General features: G+C 40.5%; 1 protein-coding gene across 2 annotated transcripts in view; it reads right to left on the bottom strand.

Moving 5' to 3' along the window:
- Positions 1-1,583: 1,583 nt before the first annotated feature.
- LHFPL6 (LHFPL tetraspan subfamily member 6) overlaps positions 1,584-13,155 on the bottom strand; it is a 135,691-nt gene continuing 124,119 nt past the window's right edge. For both annotated transcript variants that reach the window (XM_083854725.1, XM_083854724.1), the window contains exon 4: positions 1,584-2,678. In XM_083854725.1, the coding sequence (XP_083710851.1) occupies positions 2,560-2,678 (119 nt within the window). In that variant the 3' untranslated portion in view covers positions 1,584-2,559. The remainder of the gene's footprint in view (positions 2,679-13,155) is intronic.

Genomic DNA, 13,155 nt, shown 5'->3' with positions numbered 1-13,155 from the left:
GGTGCAGCATATGTCATTGGCTCGATTATTAAAAATTGACATTTTATTCAAGCCCAAATTTAAAAAAGGAGATTGCATACAAATTCAGTCATGCTGTAATGGTATTACGTCGCAACAAAACCCTAATTTTCTTCACGAAGTAATTGCATAGTTCCAATCTGTCACGATAAATCAAGCCTGAACCCAAGCACAGGAAGATCTAAAAAAAGTCAAAGTGCTCTTTGTGATGCATGTTCCTGGATATAACCTCGTAAGAGTCAAATGTGGAATAGTAACACACATATTTATAGCCAGGTCACAGACACTTTTTATAGCCAGCCACAGTTTCAGTGGAAGGAAAGGCATGTTTTCACAGTAATGCACTGTACAAAGGCAGCGTTTTTAGATTGAGATACACCTGCCAAAGATCTGACTCTGCAGTCAGGGGAGCCACAGTCAAAGTATCCTTCAGTTTTAATAAAGCAGCAATCCACAACCCTAACAGGCACATTTCATACTTACTGTGAGGATATATGGGATGCTGCTCACCTCTCACAGCAGGTTTGGGTATGGTCCGGACTGCTCATAAGAACAGATGAACCTTAAAACCTGGAATCTGCAGGGAAGAGCTCCTGCTTCTGCTGGTGGTACTGGAAGGAGCAGGGAGCGTGCAGGGAAGCAAATCCCCACAGCATGGTTGATGTGCTCCTCAGCAGAAGTGCAGTCAGATGAGATGCAGCTATTATGGGCTAATCTGGGAGCAGTAGGGTATAATTTTGTTTTCACTGCACAGCACACTAAAGCAAATAAATAGTGCTCAGCCTATAATAAAACTAGATAAAATTCCATTGAGTGATATCAGGATTGATCACTGTAAGCTGACATTGCTATTTCCACATTCCTCCGAAAATCTGCCCAGTGCAATGTACAAAGCACTGGCATGATGCCAGATTTGTACAGCTCTAAGTGTTATTAACCACCAGAATTGCAACTGAATCATAGATGATAACCTAAATATACACAACAGAAATATAACACTGGGAAAACAGGATCAAAAAACCAAATTTGAAAGGGAATAACATTAGTTTAGCTATGAATAAATAAATTACTTATGATTGAAAACCCCTTAATAGTTCCCATGAATTAAGTTCACATTGCTTTAAATAAAGAAAATAAAAGATTGATTTTTTAAATTTTTTTATGTACAGTTCAAGTGTCCTGTGCAGAGAATGCTGCCTGGTAGGTATTTGATTGGAGTTACTGGTATTAAGGAAGTAAAGGCTTATTTCAGTTGGCTAAACTGGGATATACAGTTTTGTGAAATTCTTAGTCTGCAGCAGCCAGGACAAAATGGGGAAGGTCTGGCTGAAATCCTTCAGGACACCTAAGAGCAGCAGGCAAAAATGTGGAATATGCCAAAATGTCTCCAGTGGCAGTAGATGTCTATCCTCAGGCAGTGTAACTGAACCCTAAATGTGTCTGTGTTTTATGGGGTAAAAGGATACAGTATGGTTATAAAAGTCATGAGTATTGCTGAGAATTTTTCCAGTGGAGATTTGGGAAGGAACTGTTTCGTCTACTGGCACAACTATGCATTGCAAGTATTGATCAAGGAAAAATTTATTTACAGAGATTGTTCAAATACAAACATAAAATAGCACATATTATATATATATTTTACAAAAATGAATATTGAAATAATAAACATGGTACAGCACAATACAACATCAATGAGCTAAACGTAACAGCAACAGAAATCTATGTCTGGAAGAAGTTTGCTGTTAGTCGTACGTAACCAACAGAGCTCCACAGTACCGTGAGTGGAATTTCCAATGGACGGGAAAACGTCCATTTACTGCATTTCATAAAAAGTACTATAGTAAGGGTACATATGCCAAGTAATTATGTTGCATTTTGTAATAAAGCTGAAAACACAGAGTCTTAATAAAAGTTATATAGGGCTGAATAAGCAGTGGATAAATGTTTGGGGAAGAAAAATGTGTAGAGATTATACAAAATACTGATAAAGTGGCTTATTGGTCCTTTTATTAAGTTTAATGTATAGATTAAAAAGTGTTGCAACACCGAGTCTTAAACCACCAGAGAGAAGTAAAAGAAAAAAAAAAAAAGAGAGAGAGAGAAAATAAAAAGGAAAAGAAAGAAGAATCGCACCAAAAAAGAAGTTTCCTCTCTACTTATTTTGTGCCATGGTCACTATCTGTGTGTGCGTGTGTGCTTTCAGAAGCGCCGCACCGAGGGGCTGCCAGGCGCTACCCCAGCACATGGGCGCTGCCACCCCTCACCAGCCTGGCCAGTAATTGGTGCATGCAGAATTTCACCTTTTGCCAAAGCAGAGTTTTCCTTGCTTATATTTTTGCGGGGCAGACCCTGCACAGGCTCGGGTCAGAGAGCCTGTCGCGCCCAGCCCGGCCGGGTGGCTTTGCACCACCTTTCACCTCCCTGCCACCCTGGGGCTGCCCGCCGTCCCGCTCCTGAGAGAAAGCACTTGAAAATTCCTTGTCCATCGTTGTTGTCCAGCAGGCCCAGGCGAGCCTGGCAGGGCGGGTGCCCGGGCCTGGCTCAGTAGGGGTATTGCTTCTGTTTCTTGCCCGAGAAGCAGGCGAGCCAGGTGCACACCAGCATGGCGGCCGCCGCGCCCCCGCCTGTGCAGTAGTAGGCCCAGCCAATGTGGCAGGTCCCTGCAAGACAAACAGAGGACACGGGTCAGAGTTAGATGGGGGAAAAGCACTGCCACCACCATCCTCCCCTTTGGCCCACCCAGGAAAACACTTTTCTGAGATTCCTGATTTATTAAAAAAACTATGGATATTGATCTAATACCAATATCCAACTATGACGGACAAAGACTCTCTAACAGTTTAAAGTTAGAAAGTGTATGTTTATTACGACGCCGGGCAGCGTGCGGGATTGTTCCCAAATACACATCACAATTTACAGATCATCACAGGATCTTTTATGTACAGGAGTATTGAATACCCAAAACACAAATGCATATTCATAACTCTGGTACATCCCATTCCCCGCTCTGTATGGTAATTAGCCCACAAAGCCATTATGCATGCATAATTTGTTCTTTAAAATGGGTCGGTGGTCTTTTTTATAGGGTGGGGTCCCAAAATGATGAAGTAAGATGGGTCTTCCTCCCTTGACTTTTTAACCTTTGACAGCTGAATCCTGTTTTCCAGGACTGTTTGATTTATGATTGTATTGTATTCATGGGGTCTATTGATTATTCAGGATGCAAAAGCCTAGTTTGACAGCTTCCATGATTTGTCAGTTCCTTCAATGATTTATCAGTTCCTTCAGTCTGGCTTCTGTTAATAAAAGGGAAGTTTTAGCTCCCTTACTTCAGCGATATTTATTTTAACTAAAGTCTTTAATTCTTCTAAATCAGTGCTTCATTCCGGCCCGCTTGTATGCCCACCTCAGACAGGGAACGTGGGGTGTAACTCAGGCTCTGCCGCTGCAATGGGGGATTTGAAGCTGGATGAGCCTGAGAACTGCTGGGTGACCATAACCCAGGGCATGGGGACCTGCTCACATCCCCCTCACAAGGCATCGACACGACCATCACCTGCATGGCGACCGCTGTGGGAATGGGAGCACAGAGTCCAGAAGTAAAAAAAATAGGCAAATTTCCCTATCCCCACCTGAGGTCACAACTCATTCTTGAAAACTTCACTGATCTTCTGTCTGATGAGTGTCACCATGTGGCTTAGAATCCATTTAAAGGCCTCGGCATCTTTACACAGTCAAACTCATCACCACTAAATGGTACTGGGGAATCCAATAGTGGACCATAAAATGATTAGTTCCCTTTCAGGCATTGTGCCTGTAGTAGGGGAGGAGTTCAGGAAAACAGCAGCTGCACCAGGGAGGAAGCCTCTTTAGAGAGCCTCCAAAAGCAAAGAAATGGCTGCTGCTGCTCCTCAGGATTTTAACCCATCTCAAGAGAAATTTTCACTTGGGCTGCATCATCTTTGTCTTTTTTGAGTGCTTGGGACTTGTTACCACTGAGGTTCTTCCTGTGTTGTTGACACCTCGGGTGATATCAACCTGCTGTGAGCAGTGAGTGCTCTCAGTAAGGCACAAGCAGCAACGTAACACTTCTTTCCCAGCCTTCCCAAAAGCAGCAGAAACCATTCTTCCCTTCAGAGAACAGAAAGTATCAACAGAGTTTCCATCTAGAAATAAGCGTCATGTTGGTATTCTGTCCCGACAGCATGGGTGAGCCAGGCTTGAGGTTCAGGCAATTATCAACTCAGCTAATCCTGCCTTAGGCACAAGAAACACAAAATGTCTGTTCATTTTAACACGTCCAAGGCATTCACATGCCTCAAGGCAGACGGCATTGCCACCGACTGTCTGCAGGATATTGTCTGGCAGGCTTTGTAAGGAGATGTTAGTGAGAGGCAACACTTATGCTCCTGGTCACTTTGAAGATCTCAGGCTGACACCACAGCAGGAAGCATAATACTTGTTTCCTTTTTATTCTTCATAACCCTCACAAATTTTTATTTAAAAAATGTCCAGTGAAACAAAGGTCCTCATGTGACCAAGAGGACTTGAGGACTTGTGGCCTTGGCTTTGAGCTCACTAGCCACTCTCCTTGATGTGCTGGAGCAGACAGAGAAATTTACTTGGCTTTGTCATCCAGCTGTGCTCTGTAGATAACACCATTCTTGCCTTCCTTACAGAAGACCACACAGAGAGTCCGACTTCTTACAGAGAAGGCCATCAGAAACCCTGGAGAGCTGTCAAGTGCCTGGCAATGTCCCTGATGCTGACACTTGCCCAATCACTCAGCAGTCCATGGAGAGACCTGTCTCTGGGCCACCTACTGCTTTGCCTGTGTACACACCCTGTCCTTAGCTTCTGTTGGGAATTTCAAAAACAGACTTAAGCCTACACCAGATGTTTAAACTCACTGGATCCCTTTGAAAATGATCACATTTATACCAGGGTAGGGTGTGCTACAACATTGCTTGTGATGAGATGGACTTCATCTGATAGGTCTTTTTAAATTGTGAAATATTCCAAAAACTACTACAAAACTGTAGCTGCAGTTCGAAAAAGTAAATTTTTCTCATCATGATGTTTCCAGGTAGAGAAAATATCAAAATACTACTTTAAAAAGAGTTTAAAGATTCACCTGGTGGCACTGCCCAAAGCTGTAACCTAAGCAGGACAGAATGAAGTAAATGTGACCTTTTGCATGGTGTGATTTCAACTTTTGTACCTTGGAAGTGGGAGAGAGTATGTGTGATACATATTAATAAGAAAGAGCTGTTAAATCAGTGTCAGAGATGTGTTCAACAGATACAACACACACATTCACTCTTGGCTGAAGAGAACAACATTTATTTCTCCATACCATGCTCCATTTACCCAAAGGACCAGTGCCCTACATAATGCTCTGAGGCATGGCAGGCAGCCTCTTGATCTAACAAATGCAACGTAGTTCACAAGTGTGAGTTGGGTCAAGATGAACAAATGAAAGAATGGGAGAGCAGGGGAACGGATGAAAGAGCCGTGAGCTTGACCTCAGAGCAATAATAACACAGCAATAAACCTGGCCATTATTTCCAGCCCAAGTCAAGAGCAATGGGAGGCCTTGGAAAGAATAGCTTGATCTGTACTTGGATGATGCTGAGCAGAAAAGAATTTCAAGCTGCTGTGCTGAAGAAGAGCCTGCAGCAGGGCAGGTGTCTGAGGGTATAGGACTTAGCTATACTTTTCATTCCAAGTATAGTTAAGGACAGATACAAGACCAGAAATAATCCATCTCCAAGGTACTCACTGCAATGAATGCCTACATTGCATAGCCACGTGTCAAAATGAAACAATGACAGGCTTTTTATAACCCTACATGGCACAAGGAGGAAAACATTTTGGAGTAATTGTTTCTGCTTTGGTCTTCTCATTTTATCACATATATGGCCTATTTTAGTCTACTGCATCCTAAACAAAGATTGTTGGTAATCATTAATTAGGTAATTTAGTTGCAGTTTATATTGCAAAATGGCTTCTGCTTCACACTGATATAAAAGACTCATTTTAAAAGGAACAGGAATCTTTACAAAAAGCAGAGTTGAGAAGCTATGACTGCACTGACACCAGCAGGACTAGTCATGTTTCAGTGGTAAGCAAATGTTGAAGAGATTTGCAGAACATGGGCTTAAATTCAACCATCAAGAAGAACAGTTTGGAGCCTGTAATATAAAAAATTAGAAATCCAGTATTGCAGTTTCTTTTTTCGTTTTTTTTTTTTTTTTTTTTTTTAATGTCAAAGTTCTAAAATGAAAAGCAACACCACCTAAATATTTGATAGAATTATAGAATTAAAGGAGTTGTTGAAACCATGTCAATTTTCACATGCAAAAAGGCACAAAAGCTTTCTTGTTTCCCTGAAAGATGCATTGGAATACACATATATTTATACATAAGTAGAAGACTTTGAGGGTGTGGAGATGCAAGCAAGAATGTGTCCATGTTCTTGCTCCTAAGATGGGCGAGATCTGAGTTTGTGCCAAAATAAATTCCCAGCAGCTGAGGTGCTCTTGTATCTGATAGAGATGACATGCATCACAGTAGCTTGCTTCTCTGCACAGAACTGATGTTGGTTTTAACAAATCAGTCTTCACCTGACAGGTCAGTATTGAGGGAGAAGCTGTGGCTTCAGCACTTCAGCACTTTGTTAATTCTAGGGGGGAAGGAGGGGTTTGATTTTGGGGGTTTTTTTGTTTGGTTGTTTTTTTTTGTTTGGTTTGGGGTTTTTTGGGTTTTGTTGGTTTGTTTGTTTGTGGTTTTTTTGTTTTGTTTTGTTTTGTTTGTTTGGGGGTTGTTTTTTTTTTCAAAGACAGCATAAATAATTGGAGCTCTTGGTTGTTCAGTGAAGCAAGACTGTCCAAGTTGGTTCAGATAAGTTTGTAGCCAGGCATTAAGAACTTTGTTTTCACCTTTGTTTTACTGGGATTGGCAGCAAGAGTGTGTCAGAACGAACACTGAAATAACAGAATCATGGAGCTCAAAGCCATAGGCATGGATGGCCATTTTCCAAGCAAATAAAGGAATGAAAGACTGGAAACATGGCACTCTTTTTAAAGAGGATTGAGAAAAATCATGGTCCCTGAGGACAGAGGACAAAAATTATAGTGAGCAAGGACACTATCAAAAGAAGATTTACAGAAAAGGATCCCATGGAACATAAGACAATATTTACTTAACCAAAAGAAATCAGTGAATGTGGAAAGGTAGTTTTGCAGTGATGAATGGGCCTACTAAAAACACTTCCATGCCTTTTCCTGATTTCTGATGTGATCCTCGAGGCCAGGATATGCATCCCCTTGCTCTCCTCCTCCTCTTAAATATATAGGCAAATAAAGATCAGGACAAATTTGGGAGTAAAATTTGGCAACAGAAAATATGCAGATACTTGGATACCATGGAGCTGTGCCAGGATCCAGTTGCCAAAACATAATTTTACCAGGATTCCTATTCATGATGTCTTATAAATAATTATCACATATAGTTATCAAGGTCTTGGAAATAACATATGGTTTCTTCTAAAATAACCAGTAATTACCACTTATGAAAAAATATCCTGAATATGAAAGTGTCTTGGATGCAAACCTGTTAATTGCAAGACTTAGTATCTTAAATATTTGTACCTTTTTTGCTGTTAATTTTAAGACTATCCCGGACTTGCAGTCTGACGTATTTGGCAAACTCTAATTAATTAACCTTAAGTACAGCCTATTTTCCAAGTCGAAGGAGAAAAGGTTTCAGAATTAGCAAGACTGCAGAGAACAAATTATATACCTTCAAAAATAAAACCTACAATTCCTACTTCCAAGAAGTTATGCAGGAATACTAATTAACAGGTTCATATGGGAGTACAGTACTATAGAGAATGTGAATTCATACAATCAATCAGGGCGTTGGAAAAGCAGTCAGAAAAAAAAAAAAGGAGTGTGATGCTAAGGGATATAGTGGGATTTGGAAACATGAAAGACATAAATGAATGCAAAAGATAATCAGCTAATTAATAAGAAGGCAAAATTATTTTGAAACAAAACCAACATAAATTAAATAGCTGAAGATCTTTTTCTTGACACAGCAACAATGAAAAACTGTCACATGAAATCAGCTGCAAAAGCAGGAAAAGAAGTTGAAATTTGGAATGCATCCAGAAAGAATTAACACAGTTACGTGAAACAAAGAAAGAACACTATATAAGGTAAAACTGCAGCCCAGCAAACAGCCTGATACAAAATAATGAATTCTGTGGAGCTAGTTACTTTTTCTGTTGCACAGACATGACTTTCTCAAGGGGTTTATCTTTTTTTAAAAATACACGATTTTTTAACAGATGTGTATTTTTTTTTCAAGCTATTTTGGTTACTTAGAATTGGTCTGTAACTAAATGCATAAAATTTCATACAGTTCTGAAGGGTAAAAAATTGGGGGAAAAATGCCAACTTGAAATTCTTTAGTCTTGCTGTATGCAGACACTCACTCATATATGATCAAATCCTCCTTTCTTTGGAGGATCACATAATTTTGTTTAATCAAACCTCAAATTTGCTGTAGGTGTGCATTTATCATGGAGCAATGAAGGAGAAACCAATACCCAGTGTCAATTACAATGCTCAAATTCCCAGGAGCAAATAGCTTATGTGCTGCTAATGAGGAGCTCTCTCAGCCTCCTGCAAGAAGTCAGCAGAAAGCTCACCTACTGCAGAAGTGAAATCAATTTCACCTCTCTTTGAACATCCACAATGCCAAGATTCATACTGGACTAGTACCCCAGACTCCCTTCAGAGACTATAAAGAAGAAAAATCACTTACAAAAGTGTGTTGTATTTCCTCTTAAATTAAACATGTAAAGTACAGCAGGTGAACCCTGCTCTGGCAGCTCCTATTTTTCTCCCTTTTAACTGGGAAGAGATTCCAAACAACCAGTTCAGCTGCCCTTTTTGAATAATAAAGAGCAGCAAATACCTGCTCCGTGTGGTTTGAGTCCCTTTCTGGATGCTCCTGCTTATGTCTACTGACTGCAGCAGCTTCTTGCATTGCCATGTGTAATTCTGGCAACAAGATATGTGCCTCATCATAGAATGATAGAACGGACAGGGTTGGAAGGAACCTTAAAGATCATCTAGTTCCACTCCCCCTGCCGTGGGCAGCAACACCTTCCACTAGACCAGGTTGCTCAGATCATCCAACCTGACCTTGAACACTGGGATGGGGCATCCACAGCTTCTCTGGACAACCTGTTCCTGTGGCTCACCACCCTCACAGTAAAGAATTTCTTCCTAATATCTAAACCTACTCTTTCAGTTTGAAGTGATTCCCCTTCTCCTGTCACTATATGCTCTTGTAAATAGTCTCTCCCTATGTTAGACAGAACATATGTGGACCTTGATATAGTCACCAAAAGCTTGCAAAGATTTAAGACTGGAAGCTGTTTAGGTAGCACTAAAGAGGAAATGTTTCTTGATGGAATACTTCCTTTACTAGCACGTAGTTTACTCAGTCATTTATCTAAGAACTCAGCAGCTGCAGCTCAAGTATGCTTGTAAAGGTTGTGCTCAACCCCAGTCAAAAAATGAATGTATGAAATATCCATGCTGTTTGCAGAGGATCTGCAAACAAGAAAAATGCCTTTTTCAGATAGAAAAACATAGAAAAACACCTTTGAATATTTTGTCTTTAATAGGATTCTAACAAGTTGTCCTGCCTTCTAAATCCTTTTCTTGATTCTTTGGCACTCTATGTCAACACTCATACAGATGCTGAAATAAAGCCGCCTAAGACAAATTAAACAATTGACAAAGCTTTTTTTACATCCACACTGTTTTCTGTGTGGTTTTTATGCTGTTTTAGTAACTGCACTGTTTGCTTTGAAAGTGTTTTAAACACCATTTGCACCAACATTTTCACAGCAAAAGTAATTATCAAGTCAACAGTTTAAGAAATTTCAAGCCCTCTCAAAGTGGCAAAGGGGAACCTTAATAATAATGATTTTTGGAAACAAATATTCATCAAGAGAGAAGTCTCTGAGAGTTTTTGAGGCCAATCCAGCTGCTTGTTTAGTTCAGGATGGGAGCCAGGCTTTTAAGTCACTTTCTAGACAGCAACTTTGGCCAGGTGAGCCCTTTCACAGCAATCCACAGAGAAATGGGCTGCCACAGATGGTGAGCACAAAGGTGTGTGTTTGGAGCTATCTGCTTTGGTTGCTGCTGCAGCTGGGCCCCCAGGTCAAGGATGGCTCTGACCATGAAGGTAGAGATAGAGCTACCATATTTCGCCCAAAGAAAGAAAAAATACTTTCCAAGTAGTTTAAACAAGTTCCATTAAAAATGGAGTTTATCTTAAATTTCATGTCTTCATTCTTTCTGTTTAATAAGCACCTAATATCACTTCATACATCTGGTGGTTAGGAAGTGGCAGCTGGTAGCTCGTGATGACATGAATCATCTGTGTTTCAATAAGTGAATCTTACTCTAGATAAACACTTTGCTGTTTGGGCTCTTAAGTATTGGTCTCATAGTGCTGTTTCACCAGATGCCAACTAAGGCTCAGTTTTGTGAGTTAAATTGAGCATGCCTGACCTCTTCGGGACCTTCTGTGGAACTTGGCTGCCACTGCACCAATCACAACAGAAATCAACATGCAAAACAGAACAGTTTCCACACACACATCCAGGGAAATCAATGGCCTAAAATGAAGCCTCACACTGATTTTAGGCATTCAAAACCAATACAAATGTTTTTACACATGTTCACTCACATTGTCCCTTTAAAACAGGCATGCAAGTTCAGAGCATTTCTCCATGGATCTTAAATATGAAAATCGTGGAAGCTTTTGCAAATGTCTAGTGCAGCCTTCACTTTAGTGCATTATCTCATCTTAATGCAGAGTCCCTCACTTCAATGAATTTCCTGATAATTTCATCTGTTTTTCATCCTGATAATTTTCATCTGTTTTTCTTGTGTGTTAAATTTAGAAATGAAAACAAAATGGTATTAGTGCCTCTAGCTCAGCAAAATTGAATGTGTTCTATATGATATGCTATAATGACAGTTACTTTTGGGAAATTGCCTGCTAATTCCTTTTGCAGACCCTGGGATTTTGTAGATCTGACTCACTTTTCACACCCTTCAGTCAGCAGCTCCATCCTGCTGTGCCACGTCACTGCTGCCCTGAATGGGCTCACAGGCAAATCCATGCCAATAATACAACATAACAGTAACAGTCTGAGTGGTGACAAGAGATGAGGATGATTTTGATCCATCCTCCGTGAAAGGCAGTCCTTTTGAGCACTGCTCATTTCCTGCTCCAGTCTCCACCTCAGGCACTATTAGCCTATTGCTAAATTAGAGTACAGACTTTGACTCAGTCAATGAGCAGGCAATTTTGCTGATTTAAAACATAAACTTTTCTTTTTTTCTTGCCCCCATTTATTTATATTGCCCTATTTCTAGGAGTTAACACCTTAAAAAACAGTGGTAGAAGATTTCTCCTGTTCATAATCTAGTGTTTCATAGGGAACTCTGCTCCATGTGTGGTCCAGATGGGATGCTGCAATAGGGAGCAGGGTTCCAAGATCTTCATACAGGTCATACTGACTGCTAGGAAGCTGGGATCTACAAGCAGAGCAACACAGCACAGACTTACCATGGCCTTAACCTCTCAACAAGATTTGCAAGAGCTCATTTGTCAAAGGCCTAGTCTATCTGTGTGCTTCTTTTCATGACGGCAAAACCATACTTCTAGAAAAGAGCAGGGAGCAAGCCCCTCTACAGGTGCAGCAGTCCCTGTGTGTCTATTTATGGAGGTTATTCCCCATCCCCCTTTGCAAAACAGCTCATCTATTGAATATAATTTAATCAACAAATGGAGTGGTCCTTGGCAGGATATCTTCATTTGAAGAATAACTCCTCTCTGTCAGAGATAGAGCTATATAACCACTTTTATTTGATTGAAGAAAATTAGCCCAATTAAATAAATAAATGTTTAAGTAAATCCTTTGGACATAGTTCACCTTATAAAACCCAAATAAATATCCATTTTTAAAGAGAGTAGTAAACTGCTGGATATTTCACAATGTCACTTCAGGTTTTCTAGAAAAGAATGCTCAAATTCACTTAATTTAAAGGCATAGTCATTTTTCCTGCAGCCCTTTAAAATACTTTATTGGAATCTACACAGAAAAGTGTGTATTTGGCAGGGATGGAGGGAGGGGTCCCTTCTTCACAATATGGGCCATCTCAGCATTTCTTGGAGTGACTATTAGTCTAATGCCTTTTCAGAGTGCCTGAAGACATGAAGAAGTATTTCTTATCTAGCACACCCACTAAAGATTAAGCTTTTTTCTGGGTTCTTAACATTGCTGTTTATTTATTCTCTCTAGCCATGAGCATGTTATGGGGGCAGGGGTTTGTCATGTTTTCATTAGGCAAAAATTTTCATTCAGCTACTAATTCTAGTATATTTCTGGTTGACATTACATATCACAGTGTGCAATTCAGCTGCTTCTCAAGAGAGTTCTGGCAGTCCCTCATCTTTATCTGCCCCTTGTTCTTCATCCTCCTGTAATGTAGGGCTTTTATTTTCTACCTTCAACTTCAAACATTTTTTCCCCTTACTATTGTTAAGTCCAGAACAAGCACCAATGCTGAACCTCCACCTTTCCTGGCTCTGTGATCAAACCTGTCGAGCTTTTACCCCCTCCCAACTGCACACTCACATTTCCTGTGGGCCAGGCTGCAGCACTTGCTCCTCCATCCTGGAAGAGGAGGCTGAATGCTGTCTGCTGATCAGTGTTCCTGTGAACACCCTCTCCTTTGAGAGTAACCACGAGCTGAATTATCCTCTCTGTGTCATCCTCACTGGCACCCACAGCAGCAGGGAGGGTGCAGGACCAGCACTCCCATCATCACCTCTTCTCCCATTAGCAAACCAGTGCAGGGCTCACAGCAGCTCACATTTTCTGAGAGTGGATTTTGAATGCAGTATGGTTCCTCAGACAACTCATTTCACAGGCTCAGGAACAGAAAGCATATCATTCCGGCTTAATCAAATTAAATATTCAAATGAAAGCAATAATTACTTAAATTTGTCTTGAGACTTAGTAAGATTAAGTCTTTG

Source organism: Zosterops lateralis, assembly GCF_965231275.1.
Source record: "Zosterops lateralis genome assembly, chromosome: 2".
Taxonomy (NCBI): Eukaryota; Metazoa; Chordata; class Aves; order Passeriformes; family Zosteropidae; genus Zosterops; species Zosterops lateralis.
The sequence above is the reverse complement of the archived record's forward strand: the minus strand, read 5'-3'. Positions and strand labels throughout refer to the sequence as shown.